We start from the raw sequence: 21,028 nt of genomic DNA, 5'->3' as shown, positions 1-21,028 counted from the left end.
TGTATTTGACCTGACTAGAGGAAGTTCAGACTATGCTCTCATCACCATTCCTTATCCCAGACTGTCAAGAAAACCCCCTCCCCTCTGCTTTTCCATTTCCCTGCTCCACCTTTTATGAATTCTCAGATCTCCATTTCAAAGGCTGTCACTTGAATTTGAGCTGCCTGTGGAGCAAAGGAGTGCGAGGTCCTCCAGCGGCAGAACACTGAGTGAAGGTGACTGAAGGGCAGGGCAGCCATGAGCATCTGAGCTTGACTCAGTATCAAAACCATTGGTGTAATGGAAAAAGCACGAGCAGGAGCGACCGTCCGGAACATGGGATTGCAGGAAAGGGGGAAGCTCAAGTGATTGGAGGATCATCGAGCACGTGCTGGAGGGAGCAAAGAAAGGAAAAGCAGTTGGATGGTCAGCGAGCACCCGGAGGCAAACGGGAGGCTGTCATTAATGAGCATGTGCGGGGGATGGGCAGGTGGAGGAATGAGCTGCTGCCTTTCTTTCGAAAATTCCAGAGGGACTGAACTGAATCTACACAGAGCTTTTGAATGATATGAGCAACTTTCCCTGAGTGCCTGGGGCACCTCATATCATTTTAAAGCTCTATGTTGTTTCGGTTCCGTTATTCGCCGCGTTGGTGGTGCCAATGTGCCACTCCCCAAATCTGGCCACCCAAGGCTACTGCCTAGTTCACCTCGTGGTTGCATGGCAGTTGATGGAAAGAAAGTTGGAGCCTCTACCTTCACTATCCATGTCTAGACTACAACATGCATATAAAAGTGCATGTGGCCTCAAAAACTCAGACTCTGAGTGAACTTTAACACCAAATGTTATACCATTCACTTCAAACATTCTCTCTGATAGCAAATTTTACATTCTCTTTGGGGAAAGAATTTCTTCTTCATTTCCTATTGGATTTCTTGGTGACCATCACATATTGATGGCCTCTAGTTATGTTCTTCCCCACAGGAGGACACATTGGCCAAGATTTTTTGGTTCCACTCGCTGCGGGACCAGAAATTCCCACTCAAAGTCAATGGACCTTTTACCAGTCTGTCAAGTGACCTGTCCCACCCATTACGATTCCTGTGGGAGGCGGGACCAGAAAATTTAGGCCATTGTCTCTGCATCCCTTTATCAAAATTTTCCATTATTTGAAAGACATCTGTTAGGACACCCCTCAGCCCTTTTCCAAGACAAAAGAGAACCACCCTGTCAATCCTTTCATGTTATACATGCCCACACATTTCTGGTATCAGTTTTGTAAATCTTCTCTGCACCTCTCCATGTTATTGGAAGAACATAGAGGCACAGGAGACCAGAAGTGCATGCAGTACTCACAAATTGCACAAATGTGTGGTCTAACCCAAGTTTCATATAGATTTAACATAACTTCCCTACATTTCAATTTCATCCCTCCAGCAATAAAGTCCAGTGCTTGATTTGTTTTTTTTAATGGTCTTGCTAACCTATTACCTTTTAGTGATTGATGTAGTTTTACTCTGAGTTCCCTTTGTTCTTCCACCTCGCTTGGACTGACCTTTAAGCTATAAGCAGTAACAACTCCAAACTAAGGGAAAGCAGTCATGAAATCAAGCATTATATGATCAAAACCTCCATGAATAAGCCAACCAGAGTTGGCAACCCCTACCTCTGAATTCCAAGGTTGTGGATTCATATCCCATTCGAGGACATGAGTACCTGACCCAGGTCAAAACTTCAGTCCAGAACTGGGCATGTTCTGTATGTGTAGATGGTAATATCTTTCAGAGAAGGCATTAAATTGAAACCAGGTCAACAGTTTAGGGAGATTCAAAAGATCGCATGGCTTTAATTGCAAGGAGGACAGGGAGTTCTCAAAGTAACCTGATCAACATTCATCCCTCAGCTGACACCATTAAAACAGAGTAACTGGTCATTTACCGGATTTGCTGTTTGTGGAACCTTGCCATGTGCCAAATTTGCCTATATGACAGTTAATGGTATAATTCAGTGTTCATTCTCTGTGTAAAGGGAGAACCCAGAGCCAATCTTTCCTTACCATAAATTTATTCACATAACCCAGAGAACACAGGCACAGACTCCCTTCTCACACGGTTCTTCTATATACTTAAGAATAATGCCCGAACCTTTCCCCAATTAGTAACTGCTGCTCTCTCTTACAAGTCGAGCATGCACTTCATTGTAACACGATTGCATCTTTAATAGTTAATAAACTTCAAAAATTAATTCCTTAGCCGTGAAGCAGCTTGGGACATCAAGAAAACATAGAAGGTGTCATCGAAGTAAGCTTTTTTAATGTGGTAATCAGCAATTTTGGCACTCTTGTCAATATGAGTAAATGCAGTGAATTCTGATGGAAAATGCCACAATACAGGGTTAGCCCACCAATTAATCATGAACATAGTCTTTGGTCATTTCAAAATGAAACCCAGGGTTATTATGAAATATTACTACATGCATTGTTGATATTTTACTTTATATTAATGAGCACATTTATATACTTTAATTGTAATTAGTTTCTATGCTCCATTTTAAGCATCTGTCCTTCATAAATGCAGGCACATGTTTCCATTTGATAATGACTATCATACATGGGAAGGATTGTATTTGTGATTTACTGCCAAGTAACACTTGAAGCTCCCTGTCCTTGCGAGTGATTAAGGAAGCGGAACCATCATTGATTTATTCTCTTTCAGACACACAAAAAATGAGAAAACAGCACATCATCCATTAAGAACCACTAAATTGCAAAGCAATTTTCCTGCCATCGAAGTGGATTATGCTAGTTTTGGCCTAATTATACCGGTTACTGTAAATCTCTGTCGACAGCTCCATCGACTCATTATACAGTCACCAGAAATTACCACTTTTCCTCGGTTGTCCCTGACCTCAAGGCATTTATCATTTCAGTGCAGAAGGGAATCTGAATGAACAGTATGTGAAATGTGTGCAGTATGGGATTAATCTTGATATTGCCAACTCCTTTAATTCAACAACTCACCCTTGTTCTCTGGCATATAAAATTGAAAGGAATTGGAGACAGATAGAATTCAATGTTTAAAAGCTCTGTTGATCTTAGATATTGTTGGTCAGCATCCAAATTTTTGAACTGAGCTTTCAGTATTTTGTAAGTATGATACTGGGGGCTAAATGTGATACCCCCCCAGAAATGGGACAGGGCATCGCGATGCTTGATTAACTCTTGGCTGTTGATTGTGATGCAAGCAGCGTGCCAACCTCATGCTGCCTGCTCATTTCAGTGACTTCAACAGCCAGTCAGGGCTAGCCAGGTTGTTGATTGGTTGGATGCACCAGCAGGGAGCCAATATCATGAGTGGCTAGCGACGCTTAAAGCTAGGCTGCATCTTCTAAAAGGGGACTGCACTGTGGCTGAAACAGGTGCTGGCAGTCATGCAGGAAGTGACTGTGACCTGGGAATCATTGAAAAATAGCACCAACATCGGAGAAAGCGTGTTCCAGGGGTTTTGGATGCTACATAGGAGACCAGTTGGAGGAGGTGGAAAAGAGGGGAGCTATGCTGTATCCTATGGGGACCAGGAGGCCCTTCAGACACATACTCAGAAGACAGTGGAACAGATAGCCACAGATATCAATGCCAGGAGTCAAGCCCCGAGAGCCTGGATGCAGTGTCGAAAAAGTTCAATAACCTCACACAAGTGATGAAGGTCGGTGAATGCATCTTCAGCTGGGAGAATTGCTCTCAGAACACCCTGGATAGATGTGACCTCCAGCTGAGAATCCATCTCCCCCTCCCTCTTCTAGCAGTTTGTCCTCCTCTGTGTGGTCTTGGTTCGTTCTCCCAGTCATTCTATGTCCCAAGGGGAACGACTGCTAGTGCACCCATGTCTGGGAGCAACTGGATTGTGCAGAAGTCTTGAAGTCAATGCAAACTTCTTAAACATAGGAGAATAAATTACTACACTGCCGACCTTTGCAACTTGAAAAACTATTAAAGTACACAACACTTGTAGAATTGAAGCAATAGAAGAACTTAACCAGCAAAAATCTGTAGGTAGTTGATGATTTAAATAGCACTGGTGTTGGGTTGGGGGAGGGTTAGGGTGTGAATCCTTCCTGCTGCTGAATGGATGTACAGCTGTTAAGAAAGCACATGGCTGAGGAGTTGCCTCCAAAATAGCACCCATGATGTTGAGGGTGTATTGTAAACTGATTGACATCACGACCTGGCTGCTCTGCAAACTGAAGTGGCCATTCACTGTACGTGCTAACACCCTCACCAATACGACATCTGTCATGGTTCATCCCAAAAGCATGTGCAGTGCCAAAGACGCCATTTTGGAGCTTGTAAGATCACTCATAATACTCCCAAAAATGCACAAATGATTCCAATCTCTTGCCCACTGTGTTTTAGTAATTTATCTCATTTTTCTTCGTATTCAGGACATTGCTGCATTTTCTCCTGGTTAGGCAATAAATCAGTATGCCAAGAGGCTGAAAGATGGTAACTCTTTTGAGTACAAACACATTTCCATCTGTTTCAGATGAAGTTACATTGTTTCATAGTTTGCCATTGTGAGATTTGAACTCTTGATCTTGGGGTTGCAAGCCCAGTACCATAACCACTTGGCTATTTAGGCCAAGCTGAAAGAGGGTATAGTAAGAGTCCTAATCTCGGGTCTAAATTGCTGAGGAAATAAGTCCGGCAATCTGAACAATGAGTTGATCATTTCTCAGCCAGACCTTTAGCAGTCAGACTTTTAGCAGTCAACTCTGTAAGAGATATATGAACTAACGGAATTTAGGATTCATTCATCCGACCAGGATTCACTTGGTAGATGCATTATTAATGCCATCTGATTTTAACGAGGTTATTTATAAATTAATTTAAAAGGTTGTTTGTTATCTCTGTGTGTCTGAAATTACTTCTCATTTTTCCCTTGCTTTTTGGGACAGTTCCACAAATGTACTGCACATGTTCCATGATCTTGTGGAATCTTCACAGCTTCTCCATTGTGCCAAGTTGCAGGAACAACCTAGATTTATTTATGCCAATGTATAAATTCCATATCAAAGCAACAATGCTATGCATGTAAGTTAAGCATAATGTTGGACATAACTAGAGGTCTATTGGTTGAGTTAGTCGCTGTTTTACAAATAAAATCCTCTGAAACTTCTTTACCGTATGATAACACTGGTGTTCTGGCCCCCAAATTTAATCTTGGCCAAAAAATAAACACAACAAAAGATTAATAAATTATCAGGGGAAGATTCATTCACATTAATATTGTGAATGTTCTAAATCACTCAAAATTGTGTAAAACTGCTTGCAAAATGCAGTAAAAGGCCAATTGAACTCGTTAGAGTCGTGAAGTTGAATTGGAAAAATGAGTGCTTCACTCAGGTCAGAGCTGTTTGAGTTTATTCAATGCTTTCAGAGGCTGTGCCTACTCTCTCTTGTTGCTCTCTGTCGTGACAAAAGTACCAACTGGTAGCATCCAGTCGGAAAGTAATCTGTTGGGTGCTAGGACCAACCAAACAGTTGGTTCCCAATTCCACATTGAATAACCACCGCCCCGAGCTTTAACCATGATTTGTTTTAGAAATAAAGTGAATGTGGGATCGGGGCAGGGGAAATTACCACATCTGGACATGGGTGAAGAGGCAGCATTTAGAGAGCTGAAAGCTGGAACAACAGGTCAAGAGTCAATGAGGTCCAAGGTCACAGCCCACCTTGCTCGGCACTCAAAAATGTCCCTAATTACACTCCTCCCTCCAGTTTCCCAGAAGGAAAAAACAGTTCAGACCAGTACTCTTATTTCCCAGTTTTACTGGTGTTCCATTTTAAGGTATACAAGACCAGTGCGGACCAGTATTCTTATTTCCCAGTTTTTGCTGTTTTTGAGTTCTGGGTTAGCCACCCTAATTCTAAATTCTCCCTCCTGAACAAATAACTCATTGCTTCCTCATCTAGAGAGTGAGTTCCTTGAAGTCTTAAGTCAACCATATTGTGCTCTAAACATACGAGCAAGGGGGATTGAGACACTATCATTTCATTCTAAAACTGCATTTACTGTTCCCGCCGTGGCATCTCTAATGTCATTGACATAACTTGCCTATTTTCACTTCTCATAGGCCTGAATTTTACACTCACCCGCCGGCGGGTTTTTAGGGGGGGAGGGGGGGTGGGGGGGTGTGTGTGTGTGAGTGTGTTTGTGTGTGTGTGTCTGTGTGTGTGTGTGTGTGTGTGTCAGTGTGTGTGTGTGTGTCTGTGTGTGTGTGTGTATTTGTGTGTGTGTGTGTGTCAGTGTCTGTGTGTGTGTCAGTGTGTGTGTGTGTGTGTGTCAGTGTGTGTGTGTGTCAGTGTGTGTGTCTGTGTGTGTGTGTGTGTGTGTCAGTGTGTGTGTGTGTCAGTGTGTGTGTGTGCGTGTGCGTGTGTGTGCGTGTGCGTGTTTGTGTGTGTGTGTGTGTCAGTGTGTGTGTGTGTCTGTGTGTGTGTGTGTGTCAGTGTGTCAGTGTGTGCGTGTGTGTGTGTGTGTCAGTGTGTGTGTGCGTGTACATGTGCGTGTGTGTGTATGTGTGTCTGTGTGTGTGTGTCTGTGTGTGTGTGCGTGTGCGTGTGTGGTGTGTCAGTGTGTGTGTATGTGTGTCTGTGTGTGTGTGTCTGTGTGTGTGTGTGCGTGTGCGTGTGTGTATGTGTCAGTGTGTGCGTGTGTGTGCGTGTGCATGTGTGTGTGTGTGTCAGTGTGTGTGTGTCTGTGTCTGTGTGCGTGTGCGTGTGTGTGTCTGTGTCAGTGTGTGTGTGTCTGTGTGTGTTTGTGTGTGTGTGTGTGTGTGTGTGTGTGTGAAGTTGAAAGGATGGAGATTCCCTTTGTGTTCCCGCCTGCCCTGACCACACAGTGATTTTGCACAAAGTGCAAGGCCTTGGACGGGAAGCCCACCCTTGATAAAAACAAAAAAACTGCGGATGCTGGAAATCCAAAACAAAAACAAAAACAGAATTACCTGGAAAAACTCAGCAGGTCTGGCAGCATCGGCGGAGAAGAAAAAAAAACCCACCCTTGCTCCGTTTGGGGCCCTTAAGTGGCCAATTAAAGTGGCCAATTAATGGCCAGTTAGGTGCTGTTTCCCGCCCAACCTCAATTTTTAGGCTGGCGGGAAGGTTGAACCTCCATGGGGGAAGTCCGAAATACATCAAAGTTACATCCTGGGCAGGAAGGAGGAGGTGGGGGCGCCTCCATCAGAAGCCTCCTTCTAACATTGGGCATCCCCTCCTTAATGTCTGGTGGCCTCCGGAACATCATCCCCTCCAGCCTCTCCCCAAAGACCCCAATCGTGTCATCCCCCACCTCAGGCTTTCCCCACCCTCCCCACCCTGGGACCCCCTGAACTTACCTGGGTCTCCGGTTCCCAGACTTAGTCTCCGACATCTTCTTGAACTTCATTTTGTGTCCACTGGAGAGCTGCTGGCCGATCAGATTGGCCAGCACCTCCCTAAGGTGAGAATCCTCCCAAGTGAGGGGCTTAAGGCCCACCCGCAACCAATTAACACATGTTAAAACATAAATTGGCTGCGGGGCAATGGGTGTCTGCAGAGGTGTGTTCCCCGCTGACTCTTCAGATGGTGGGAAACAAGGCCCCACCATCCAAAAAATTCTGCCCATAATCTATTTGCTCCATTCTTGTTAACGTTGGTCTGCATCATACAACATTTCTTATTTATTTAATATTCATTAGTGGGATGAGGGCATTGCTATCAAGGCCAGCATTTGTTGCCCATCCCTAATTGTCTGTGAGATATTTGTGGTGAGCCAACTTCTTGAGCCATTATAGCCCATGTGGTGTAGGTACACCAACAGTGGTTAGACATTTTTGTAGTGATTTAACACAACCAAGTGGCTTGCTAGGCCATTTCAGAGCACAGTTAAGAGACAGTCACATTGCTGTGGGCCAGGAGTCACATTTAGGCCAAACCAGAAGGATGGCAGATTTCCTTCCCTAAAGGGCACTCGTGAACCAGATGACAATCCAATAGTTTCATGGTCACATAGCTGATACAACTAGTTTTTTATTCCTGATTTATTTAATTAACTCAATTTAAATTCCCTAGTTGTCATGTTGGGATTTTGGTTCATGTCTTCAGATCATTATTGCCAGGCCTCTGGATTACTAGTTCAGTAACATAACCACTGCACTATTATTCCCAAAAATGACTACAACTTCCATTTATGCCCATAATGGGCCAGTGCATCTACTTTACAGTAATATTCCTGACATACCTTTCTGTACCCTTCTTTGTTACACATCTACCTTGGGCATTCAGTCACAGCTTGAGTGTGTAGAAAATGTGACTCTCACATATTTGTCACACTTTACGTCACCTTTGCATATTTGGCAGGGCTGTTCTTCCACAGCAGAAATATTCTTCCATCACTCCATTGCCATGCTGGACAGCGATACCTTGTCCGTGAATCAATAGTCAGCATTCTTAGGACTCTACTTTTTTGGCGCCACTGGGTTCATAGCTCCGAATAAAGCAAATGTTGCATAACAAGTACATGATTTTAAATCCTTAGGGATGTTTATCATTGTATGTACCATTACACAGTTACTGTTTATGGATAAATAGATATAATATGCAAATTATAAAATATTTGATTAATACAATACTCACGATTAATTTTGTTGTATCTTTAATTTTTTGACAGTCCTAACACAGCTTCAGTTCTCCTTCCTGAACAAATGAAGTATTTCTTCTTCATCCTTAAGGCCTTGAGTACACTGCACTGTGCCCAAGCAGTGGGGATTGAGACACAATCAAATGACCCATGGCTATGATATATATTTCTATAGCTGGACTACTGATTCACTGGATTATCAGAATCCTGAAATGCAAACTATTGAGTCCTCAACTTCTGACTTACCCCTGACTCGCTCATTCATTAGAATTGAAAGATTCTACAAATGGTCATAGTATGTTCACCAGTCCTGAACATCCAGTGAGGGGTCAAACTCAAATACTTTATTGGTTAGAGATGGAGCTACATCCCTGACCCACATTCCACTTGAACATGATTCTTCACTGGGAGCGCAGGTTGGATGAATTTACCCTCTAATTTCTTACCATTGGTATCTCCATTTACAAATTGTAGCAAAAAACACAAGAACATACAGCTTTAAGTAGGCTCACTTCCATTTTTTAAAAGATAAGACTTGGGAATTTTTTAAATCATTAACATAAGTGCCTCTCTACATTCATCTGTCATAAGATTGAATTTGTCACTATAATTTTCAGTTAGGTACAAAGAAGCAATTATTGGTGCCTGAACATGCTTGTTTTTTTTTCCATTTATCTATTATGAAGATTTCGGATTCTTTGAGATGAAGCTCATGGTGTAGAGTATTGCTGGAAAGTGTGGATTGGAAAATCAGGTGTGGAGCTCAGTGCCCCTGATATGTGCCACTCCTGCTTGTGTAGTTATTAAAATTAATGACCAAAATTTGGAAGTGCCATAAATGAGGCACACCGATCTCTACAGCTAACCCTTGCATCATCCGTACTGTAGCATCACCTCATGAAATGTACCTCAATGTGTATTTTGAAATGTAATGTTTCAGTTACTTCTACAGGTATGAAGGCAGCGCCTATATCATTGCATTGCAATCGAATATATTGATATGCAAAGGACATACTGGATAGGGAGAAATTGTTCCCGCTCATGAAAGGATTGAGAACAAGGAGGCACAGATTTAAAGTAATTAGTAAAATAAGCAAAAGCAATATGAGGACAAACTTTTTGACGCAGCAAGTGGTTAGGATTTGGAATGCACTGCCAGAGAATGCGGTGGAGGCAAATTCCTTTGAAGCATTCAAAAGAGAATTAAGACTGTTATCTGAAAAGAAAGAATGCTGAGTTACGGGGACAAGGCGGGGGAATGGCACTAGGTGAGTTGCTCATTCAGAGATAAAAGACCTGACCTGCTGAGTTTTTCCAGCATTTTCTGTTTTTGCTCATTCGGAGAGTTGGTGCAGACACGATGGGCCAAATGGCCTCCTTCTGTGCTGTAACAATCCTGTGATTCTGTGAAAAGCTTTTTGTATACTGTTTTATTCTACTTATTACATCGCATTATAATACATTTCTGTGTTTACAGATTCTGGATATATGTGGGAAATAATGTGCATCTGAAAATATCATCACTGGAAATGTCTGTTTATCTCTAGTAGGTTTCATTATCTAAAATCCCAGGTACAATGGGTGAGATTTTAACTCACTCAAAACCTATCAACTTGCTCAGAATTAAAATCAGGCCTGATATCACTTCAAGTATAACAGGAGAGAACACTGCACACTTCCCTTGTAGACTTTCAATATTGTACTTTTAAAATCTACTCTCTTTTATATATGTTTTTAAAAATCTAATCAGCAGACGGTTTATGTTTATCTTAATAAGCCCAGTATTTTTGAACTCAAAAAGATAGTTGCTGTTGAAAAGGAAGCAAATGGTTTTTATTTAGGGAAGAAATCCATATTGAAATATAATTCCACTGTAATGATCTGTTCCAGCATACACGAATCTGTCCCTTGCCCATGACCTGAATTTTCCAGTTCTTTGAATCCATCTGACATGTGTATAACTGGGCATTACCTAACAAATATTTTTCTGATCTATTTTTCCCTGCACGCGTGTTAAATGTGATCACAGCTGAATAAATATTTTCTTTTTTCAGGTCCTAATTATTTCTACAGACGGGTGATATTCCTTTGACTATTTAATCCGACCATACTGTACGTTTGTGTGAAATACACCATTTGAAGAATTTTATTCTGAATGCTTGTTCTTTTGTCCCCTCTCCCCAGAGTGCTGCTGCGATCTCTGCCACAGTTAGTGATGACAACAAAATCATAGTGTCACTCCAACCATCTGACGTGACTAATGGATCCTCTCTGTACTATGTGAAAATAACACAGTCTGTTAACCTGACCAATTATAAACTCCAGTTCAAAGACTTCAACAGTACACTCCCTCCTCCTGTGGTCTTCAATGCTTCTTACCATGGGATCTACTACTTAGTGACCCTCCTGACTGGAAGCTCAAAATCAACTGTTAAGCCGGTACATTTAGTTGCTGTACTAACAAGTAAGCAACTCTTTTATTTTGTTGTTTATGATACTTGTCAGGAAGTTAAATATATAATAATGGATACCTAGGAATGGGTCATCTCTTTGGGAGCCTAATATGGTGTTCTAACCCACAAGAGTGAAACGTGGGGCTGGATTTTCAACTTTGAGGCTGGTAGTGAGAAGTTGGGAAATTTCCTGACTCAGCATGCCTGCCTCAGGAGAAAATGACCGTAAAGGTGGGACTTACATTCCAGGGGAGTGGGAGGTAACTGAATTCCAGTACGCCAACACTGGAAAGAGCTCGGAGGCAGCCACAGGGGCTGCCAAGTGCCAAGACAGGCTGCTTAAAAAGTCTGTCTTGGCGCTCTGGGACTTTGTCCCAGTTATAGTAAAATCAATCAAACAAAGAACAGCCCTCACCCCAAACACTCCCCATGCCCATCCATGTCAACCCACACCACCTCATGGACTCCACCCACAGCCCCATGGCCCCTTATACCCACTATGCCAACCTAAGCCCCCCACCCATCCCCGATGGCCCCTCCACCTTCATGCCAACCTATAGCACTTCCATGCCCATTCACCAAGCATACATTCTGTACAGAACCACTGAACACTCTAGTAACAATAGCATGTGAAAAACCTTTGAAAAACAGTCATTCATTCATTCATGAAAATTGATTTTACTACAGCCCTATAAGTTGTCAATCAGTAGGATAAACTGCAAGTGCTTGAAACCACTTTATCTTGTGTAAATAAATATTGTGCAATTGACAGAATAGATAAGAGAGAAAGAATGGTCATCAAGCAATGTTTTCCCTGAGGTACAGCTGGTTCAAGAGAGCAATGGATGCCTGGGCTTTCAGACAAGCTTCATTATGCATATTTGTCAAATTACATGAAAATTCTATATAGGAATATATTGAAGGGAAGGTTCAACCTGTGATTGCCTGATCAAGTTTAGCTTTATTTTACTAAGTTTCACTTAGATTGCATATTTCCTGTAGGTAATGTATAGGAAAGTGCCTCAGAAGCCTCAACACAGGCTTGTTGAAATTGACATTATTGTGTTTCCTTCAACAAATTTGGACAAAGAACTGGAAAAAAATGATATTCAACTCCAAATTATGCAACATTGATGATTTATCAACTAGTCTGTATAACAAATATATTTGTTAACATTTATTTTGAAATTTTAGCACATTTGGGAATATTGATGTGTTGGCATCATGTAATGATCAATGAACACATTTACTGTTGAAGTTTCCTTCATGTGGTTTGATGTTTCAATAACTAGTCACTAGATCAGTATAGAAAGGTTTAATCAATATTTAATTAAGCTTATTCATAAATTAGCTGCTGCTTCCACTTAGAGACAACAAATTCATAGGATAGTTTGTCATGTGTACTATTGGGGTGATTTCACAATTCCCAATTCCCAATGGGGAAGCCACACTCGCAGTTAGGCCTACAGCATTAGAGCACATTTTTTGGCCTGATTAAAGCATTCATTCTTCTATTAATAATTTAATATGTGGAACCATTGGAGCATTTTGTGCAACAAGTGTCAATGGGAGGAACAAACACTTTTCTTTAGTTAGTTATTACATTATCACATTAAAACTGTTACAGTTAAAATAACAGCTAATACCTCTATCAAAACAGACCAGTTGAGTGCTATATGAGTCAACCAGCAACTTTATATTAACATTGCACAAAGTAATCTCTTGTCTAAAGAGTTTATCAGGATGTATTGAATAAGTAATAGTTTTCTATTAAATGCAAAGACAATTATCTGTTTGAAGAAAACTAAATAGAATGTTGACAGTTACTTTTTATGGGATTGCTTAAATGGGTAATTGCTCCAGAGGTTTATCAAGTCATATTGTCAATCATCAAGGTAAAGGAAAAACAAGGGCCAGATTTAGGAATTTACTTAACCAGTGAAATTTCACTAAATGATGCCACAGTGGATTAATGTCTGAACAGTTTTGATCTTGATCTTGTGTCATTAATGGTAGGAGATTCCCCACATGAAATCAGGCAGGAAAATGAGGAAACAAAATTAAGGTAAGCCTTCCCAGACTGCTCTAATGTTCCTCCATAGAAGCTGACCTCAGGTTAGTGTTGATAAAGGACCAAGACCGTGTTGTCTTTTATTTCCCTTTTACTCATTCATGGGATGTGGACATCACTGTCAAGGCCAGTATTTGTTACCCATCCCTAATTCCCCTTGAGCTGAGTGGTTTGCTCGGTCATTTCAGAGGGCAGTTAAGAGTCAATCACATTGCTGTGCTTCTGAAGTTACATGTAGGCCAGACCAGGTATGGATGGCAGATTTCCTTCTCTAAATGACATTAATGAACCAGATGGGTTTTTAAACAATCAATGATAGTTTCAGTCACCATGACTGAGGCTAGCTTTCAATTCCAGGTTGTGATAATTATTTTATTAATATAATCATTAAATAATTATTTAATATAAGTATAGCAGGTGGCACAGTGGTTAGCACTGCTGCCTCACAACTCCAGGGACCTGTGTTCAATCCTGACCTCAGGTGTTGTCTGTGTGGAGTTTGCACATTCTCCCTGTGTCTGCATGGGTTTTGCCCAGGTGCTCCAGTTTCCTCTCACTGTCCAAAGATGTACTGGTTAGGTGGATTGCCTATGGTAAATTGTCTCCCGGTCTGTGTGAGTGTGTGTCCTGTGATGGAGCGTCCCATCCTGGGTGTACCCTGCCTAGTGCCTGTTGGGATAGGCTCCAACTCCCTGTGACCCTGAATTGGATGAAGCAGTTCTGGAAAAGTGAGTGAGAGTGAATAAATATAGCAATTTAATTATTGTTACAGTTATGGTAGTTGTCATGGTCACCATTACTGAGGCTAGCTTTGTATTCCAGATTTATTAATTGAATTTAAATCCCCCAGCTACCATGCTGGGATTTGAACCCTTATCCCCAGAGCATTAGCCTGGGCCCCTGAATTACTAGTCTGGTAACATTAGCCCACTACCTGCCAATGGTGCACAGGCAACAAAACGACTAATGAAAGGTTGGGCTTTGTCTCAAGGAGATTGGAATTTTCAAGTGAGGAAAATAATTGTGCAGTTGATAAAGGTTATAATCCAACAAGGAGTTCCTTAATCTAACCTCAATGCCTTGCCACCATCCCTTGAGTTCCTTTTTGTAGCTTCTAAATTGAAGTGGAAGAAAAGTATAGTAAATCATTCAAGCCAATATTTGTCCAATAGATTCGGCAGATAAAGACTCCATGCTAATTTAAGCAACTGCCACTTCAGAATATGTGACTTCTCTCTAGCAGCTGTCAAGTCTGAGGCTATGTTACCTGCTTTACTGAATGAAGCATCTCTAGCTGAACATGTGCCAAACCTTGAAGTAGCAACACCTGGTAATCCTTGTTGGATTATAACCTTTATCAATTGCACAACTATTTTCCACACTTTTAAATTCCAATGTTGTGTTTTAAGAAGGCGTCCAATATTTAATTTTGCAGGTTTTTTAGTTTGTGCTATACAGAAAAACTGCCTACCAAGAAAACATCTCTTTGAATACAGCTGTAGCACAAGAGTGGCAGATGTAGGCTCACCCCTCTGATTTCCCCAGTTGCCAGGTACAAGGAAATGTTTAGTTAAGAGACCCTGAGCTACTCTTGGATGTTGTAGCTAGTTACAGGCTGGTATCTGAAGCCTGAAAAGAGAGCAAAAGAAAATCTTGAAGAGGAGAGACAATGAAGTGTTGTGAGGTGGTAGCAATTAAATCCCAGACTGAGGAGGTGGGTTAACCTGGGCTCCTGTGGACTATCTGATTTAAAGGATCTAAAAATTAAGATTGTGATTCATAAGCCTAGAGATCTTGGCATTTAAGTAAGGTATTCTGTTCATTAGTAACAGTTATCAAGTGAACATTTGAAACTCTATGTCTGTGACATTGCCAGGAGGAAAGCAGCAGTGAGATAGGAGAAATGACCAAACTAGGTAACCTGGCACTCTGAGCATCAAATAACAATCAACAGAGTCTGCGTACTTGTTAAGGAGAAAACAGAGAGTAGAAATGCAACAGGTGACATGATAAAAAGTAGCACGAGAAAGTGGCAAATTACTCCTGGGATTCAGTCAAAAGATGGAGCTTTACAGCAATGAGGCCAATGAGAGCTTCCTTAAAAAGTTTGATTGGGAGAGTTACCATCCAGAATAAAGAGTTTCTAACCAATCGGAAAGGTGTGAAGCCTGTCAGCTATGGTTAAATAGCCCAGTGCTTAAACTGGGATGTGACTCACCCAGCCACACCCCTGAAAGATTTTTTGGGGGCCAAGGTAACAAAGTTAGTCATAGAGTCCGAGTTACACAGCACAGAAGCAGGCCCTTCGGCCCATCATGTCTGTGCCGGCCCTCAAGCACCTATCTATTCTAATCCTATTTTCCAGCTCTTAGCCTGTAGCCCTGTATGCTATAGCATTTCAAGTGCTCATCTAAGTAATTCCTCAATGTTGTGAGGGTTTCTGCCTCTACCATCCCCTCAGGTAGTATATTCCAAATTCCAACCACCCTCTGGGTGAAAAAACTTTTCCTCAAATCCCATCTAAACCTCCTGTCCTTTACCTTAAATCTATGCCCCCGGTTATTGACACCTCTGCTAAAGGGAAAAGTTTCTTCCTATCTACCTTATCTATTCCCCTCGTAATTTTGCATACCTCTGGCAGGTCCCCCTTCAGCCTTTTCTGCTCTAAGGAAAACAACCCCAGCTTATCCAATCTCTCTTCATAGCTGAAATGCTCCAGCCCAGACAACATCCTGGTGAATCTCCTCTGCTCCTTCTCCAGTGCAATCACACCCTTCCTATAGTGTGGTGGACTAGAACTGCGCACACTACTCCAGTTAAGAGTTGTTCCCTCATCTTATACACAGAGATGTATTTATTGGTATGCAAGGGATCAAATATATTTATTTACCTGCAATAGGACAGGAAACTTTCTTGAATATGTTCTTGAAACCAATTGGAAAAACATTTATCTGTTTGATTCTGATCCAGTCTTTTTATGTCTTAATCATCTGTTGAAATGTGCACATTCCAGAAAATGTGCCCTCTATAACACTGTAACCACTGACCCCTCTTTGAGCACCACCACCGGTGATCTGTTTATTGGCTCAAATTTTCTATTATATGCTAAATAATCATGCCCATCATTATATTCAATATTTTCAAACCTGCTTTGTGGGGAAAAGAACTCTTATTTAGCAAAAAGAGTAAAAAAAAGAAAATGAAACACTTGCTTTTGGTACTTTATAACAGCTCAGTATAAAAGTAGTGTTTCTATCCTCTCCCTAACATTTATCTTTAAACCTGATTATAGTGTATTGAGCCATTCCTCGTTTGTACCTGACATAGTCTGATCAAAAACTCCAATGAGATGCTGAAGGTAATAATAAAGGTAATGGCTGCCTAATTAAGAGATTAATGAGCCTGAGTTTTACACCGAGCACTTAGCCCATTTATTTTAAGCAAGTTAAACTCTGCTCAGTACCTTTCCCATGGGAATGTAACATCCTAAACATCCTGTACTTCAACCATTTGTAATTTTTCTCAACCCTTAATGGCATAAGAAACCTGGTGGAAACACGCTAGGACTGTCTGGACTGGTATCAATGTTCAAACAATATATCTCGACTACATGTGTCAACATTGGAACATTGGAAATAGGAGCAGGAGAAAGCCTTTCTTCCCTCGAGCCTGCTCTACCAATCAACTAGATCATGGCTGATTCACCAATCCCTCTTCGCAGGTTATTGTGTGGGATAATCTGAATATCTGAATAAGTTTGCCAGGGTTGTTCCTGTTCATAGTCGCTGTCTGTGTTCTGAACTTTATAAACATGGGAACCTTCAGAGGAAGCACAGGAAAAGATGAACTTAACAGCAATTAATTGTTATTCTGTGCTGCTTTGGTCTCCTTTATCCTCTTGCTCCTTCGTGTCCACCTCCATTAATGATGAGTTTATTAGAGCAATTCATGATGAATTTTGTGAGTAGGCAGCATAAAAGAAGTCACCAGTGTGAAATCACATTTCAACATGCATCCCTTAATCAATTTGTGTTTATATGTTGGTTTAAATATAAAGTATAAGGGCAGAATTTAATATTCCCCACTTGGATATGTGCTGGGGAGCATGTAATGTAGTGGGAAAGTGAGGGGCGGAGATCCCATTGCCTTCCCTACTCCTCCCAATTAAGTCTGGGGCAAGAAGGAATGAGGTTGGCCACCCCAGTGATCTTGCCGCACTCACCTTCATTCAGCAGATCCAACAATGATCTTCATCCTCGGGCATCCTGCAGTGCTAGCAATGGCCATTGCTCCCAGTGGCGCTGCCAGCGCTGGAGAGCTGCTGGCTACTAATTAGCCGGCAGCTATCAGAGAACGGACGTTTGTCCAACACCAGAAAATTTGGCGGAGGAGAAATCCCCAGTGGTTGAGCTGGGAACGCTGATGGTAGTCAGCAGGCTGCCTAATTGAGACCTGATCCCAACAGGGCTCCCGGATATGGCTGCGGAAGGTTTGCCACCGGCTCTCCAGTCAGTGGACAGGCCCACCGCCGCAGTCTTCAAAACCTGCCCTTCATTTGATTAGCCAGAAATTAACCTCATTTGCATGTGTTTAAGTAATATACATATAGGCCTTGAACTTCCATTCCCTGCAGCATCATACCTGCTTCCAACAACAATTAAAAATGAAAGGTCACTGGCAAGCCAGCATTTCTTGCCTCCCCTAATTGCCTCCGAGAAGGTTGCCTTCATAAACTGTTGTGGCTCATGTGGTTGAGGGACACCAGTAGTGCTGTTAGGGAAGGAATTCTAAAATTTTGACACAGCGACAGTGAAGGAACAGCAATATATTTCCAAGAGGTGATGTGTGGCTTGGAGAGGGATCTTGCAGATGATGGTGTTCTCATGTATCTGCAGATCTTGTTGCTCTAGGTGGTAGAGGTTGAGTGTTTTGAAGGTGATTTATATCTGCAAATGAATTCAGTAGTGATTGGTTTTTTACCATAAGCCTGTTCCATTAGGTGTCCCTCATAATAAAAAGCTTTTCTGGAATCCTTATGGCAGTTACATGAAAGTTGATTTAAGAGCTGCTCCCTTGATGCAATTTATCTTCATTGGAGCTACTTTGCTACTCATTCACTCATGTGTTATAATAGTTTAACTGTAACTAGCGCTTCCTCTGTTTTTGCTAGAACCACTCCCAGTCAACAGTGTGGCTATATATGACTACAAGCAATCCCCGCAAACTGGAGTCTTGTTTGACATTCAATACCCAAAACAGACTACCAATTTTTTCTCAAGATTAAAATTAAGCTACTTTGAAGGCAATTACTATCGATCATCACTCCATAAAGGTAAGAAAATATCTGATTTCCGTCATTGTATTTATAATGGATAAAAGAATTTTCTTGAGTTAATTGTAGATTTTGATCCAAAAATATATTGGAACATATTGTACTTGAATGGCTAACTCTTGGTGGACCAATACCTCCCAGTGTATTTCATGGGGCTGGATTTTTCTCTCCCATCCGATGGGTTTGAAGCTGAGGGGGAGGGCTCCTAAAGTCCAGCAAGTAAATTCCCACCACCTACCCTGCCCGGCCTCAACCTGTATGAAATTTTTCGGGGACGGTGAAAGTATCGGGCAGCCCTCCCGGACTAGGACCAATTACTGGCCAGTTAATGGCCACTTAAGGGCCTCATCCTGGCTCAGCTGCTATTTTACCCTAGGTAGAGGGAGACCACGTCATGGGGTAAACCGGCAGCTTTAGCTATGCTGGCTGGTGTGAGCAAGCAGGGAGAGAACCTCCTTTGTGAGCAACCTGTGACCAACAGAGGTACCTCCACCCCTCCCAAGATCACACTTACCGCTTGATATTTCCCCCCTCACCGACCCCTCAAATCCAGTCCGCCCCCACCCCCAACCCACACTGGGACCCACCAGCCTAACCCCGTTTAAATCCCCCCGCCCCCAACACTTAGCTCAGTGCCCAGCTCCAGTGACAGTCTCCATTAGGGACTGTCTGTAGTGCCAGCAATTCTGCCTGGCACTGCTGGGACTACAGAGCTGCCAGACATCCAGTTGGCCAGCATCTGTCTGAGGTGGGACCTCCATTCCCTGAGGAGCAGAAATCCTGCCTCCAACCTATTAACAGCCAATTGACTGTTAAATCACAGCAGAGCAGCCATTCTTCTTGTGATGGAGTCCCACTGACTATTTAGACAGGAGTTTTGGTGACCATGGCGCCCTGTAAAAGTTCAGCCTATGATGTGGGAAAAATGGATCAAAGTAGGTGAGTGAGTTGAAAAATAAGTTGCAAGAGGATAGATTTGCAGGGAGATGAGAAGAAGGCTGGCATTTGGGAGTAATTGGATAGCTCTTTCAAAGAGCTGGTACAGGCACAACAAGGTGCTATGAGATAAAAACAAAAAAACTGCGGATGCTGGAAATCCAAAACAAAAACAGAATTACCTGGAAAAACTCAGCAGAACTGTCGAAGGGTCATGAGGACTCGAAACGTCAACTCTTTTCTTCTCCGCCGATGCTGCCAGACCTGCTGAGTGTTTCCAGGTAACTCTGTTTTTGTTAAGGTGCTATGATCTCAGTGTAGATCAGTAATTTTTAAAAAGAAATTCAAATTCCCAGTTAGCTGAAAAGATCACGCAACAAGATTTCACGTTTTAAATGGAAAATCTTTTACAGGCAAGAGAAAAGAACAAGCACTATTAACTTAACAGTATATCTCTTAAACATTATACCTTGAAACCAAACTTCTGAACAGAACTCTCCCTCTTGTTCTACTTTTAATTTCAAATGAGAGCTCCTATTTAATGTTACAGTTTCTTGGCTGTCATTCACTTCTCCTGGAACCAAACCAATGTGTGTTTCAGCCCTCAAGGATTCACTCCGATCCTCCTCACCTCCCAGTCTGGCACTTACAGACTTCCAGGTCTCTCTCTCTCTCCCTCTGCGAGGATTCCACCACAGATCTCTTCCTTAAGCTTTACTAGGTAGATCTGGCAATCTTTAATTTTTCATAAATTTAGACTTTACAATCCAAGCATGGGATCCACTTGCTTCTTTGAGCAGTGTCCCACAGCCCTTTTTGCCAGCTTCTGGCAGACTACTTCTAAACTGACAGCCCTCTCTCAAGCTGGAAAACAGCAGAGTTATATTAAAACAAAGGAACCTGCCCTTCTCAACCCATCTCCACGGCAACATGACATACAGGGTTTGTTTTCAGATAGAAATGCAAATTGCTTACTTTTAACTTTAAACTTTTCCTTTGATCTGAAAAGTATATGGATACTTCAGAACCTTCCCTTGTTTACCAGTTGCCTTCAAACCCTTCACTGATCTGCAGAAATTACATAAGTAATTTAACCTCCCTCCCCCCACCCCCGGTTTACACCTTAACTTCAAACCCCCTCCGTCTCCTCGAGATATTCAGAGAGGCCACTATAACAGTAGGTGTGAATACCTTTCGCCACCATCCCAGCAACTCAATAGGTCTTTCCCTTTGACCTGCAACTCCAGGCCTGTTGGTTAAGCCTTTCAGCCCACTATAATTTTATCAACCAAAAGATGTATCACAGAATTATTATGGTGCTGAAGGAGGCCATTTGGCCCATCATGCCTGCGCTGGCTCTCCAAATGAGCAACTCGTCTAGTACCAATCCCTAGTAGTCCTAAAACATGATAATCAAAAAATCTCAGACTTGTAACAAGGGCTAATGGCCTCCTGTGCTGTACAATTCTATGAAGTTTAAGTTTTACATGATTCTTCAGGTATTCACTCCCGTTAGGGACTGCCAAGCTTACACAAAACAAACCAACCAAATTCCTAACTCATTTTCTCAAACTTGTTTCAG

General features: G+C 42.0%; 1 protein-coding gene across 1 annotated transcript in view; it reads left to right on the top strand.

Annotated features, from left to right (window-relative positions):
- The window catches only part of ptpro (protein tyrosine phosphatase receptor type O), a 139,795-nt gene that overhangs the window by 18,337 nt on the left and 100,430 nt on the right, over nucleotides 1-21,028 (top strand). The window contains exons 2-3 of the mRNA XM_041203103.1: nucleotides 10,839-11,118; nucleotides 18,349-18,510. Coding sequence (XP_041059037.1) covers nucleotides 10,839-11,118; nucleotides 18,349-18,510 — 442 coding nt within the window. The remainder of the gene's footprint in view (nucleotides 1-10,838; nucleotides 11,119-18,348; nucleotides 18,511-21,028) is intronic.

This window comes from Carcharodon carcharias, chromosome 13 (assembly GCF_017639515.1).
Source record: "Carcharodon carcharias isolate sCarCar2 chromosome 13, sCarCar2.pri, whole genome shotgun sequence".
In the NCBI taxonomy this organism is placed as follows: domain Eukaryota; kingdom Metazoa; phylum Chordata; class Chondrichthyes; order Lamniformes; family Lamnidae; genus Carcharodon; species Carcharodon carcharias.
Note: the sequence above shows the minus strand (reverse complement) of the source record. Positions and strands in the feature narration are given on the sequence as shown.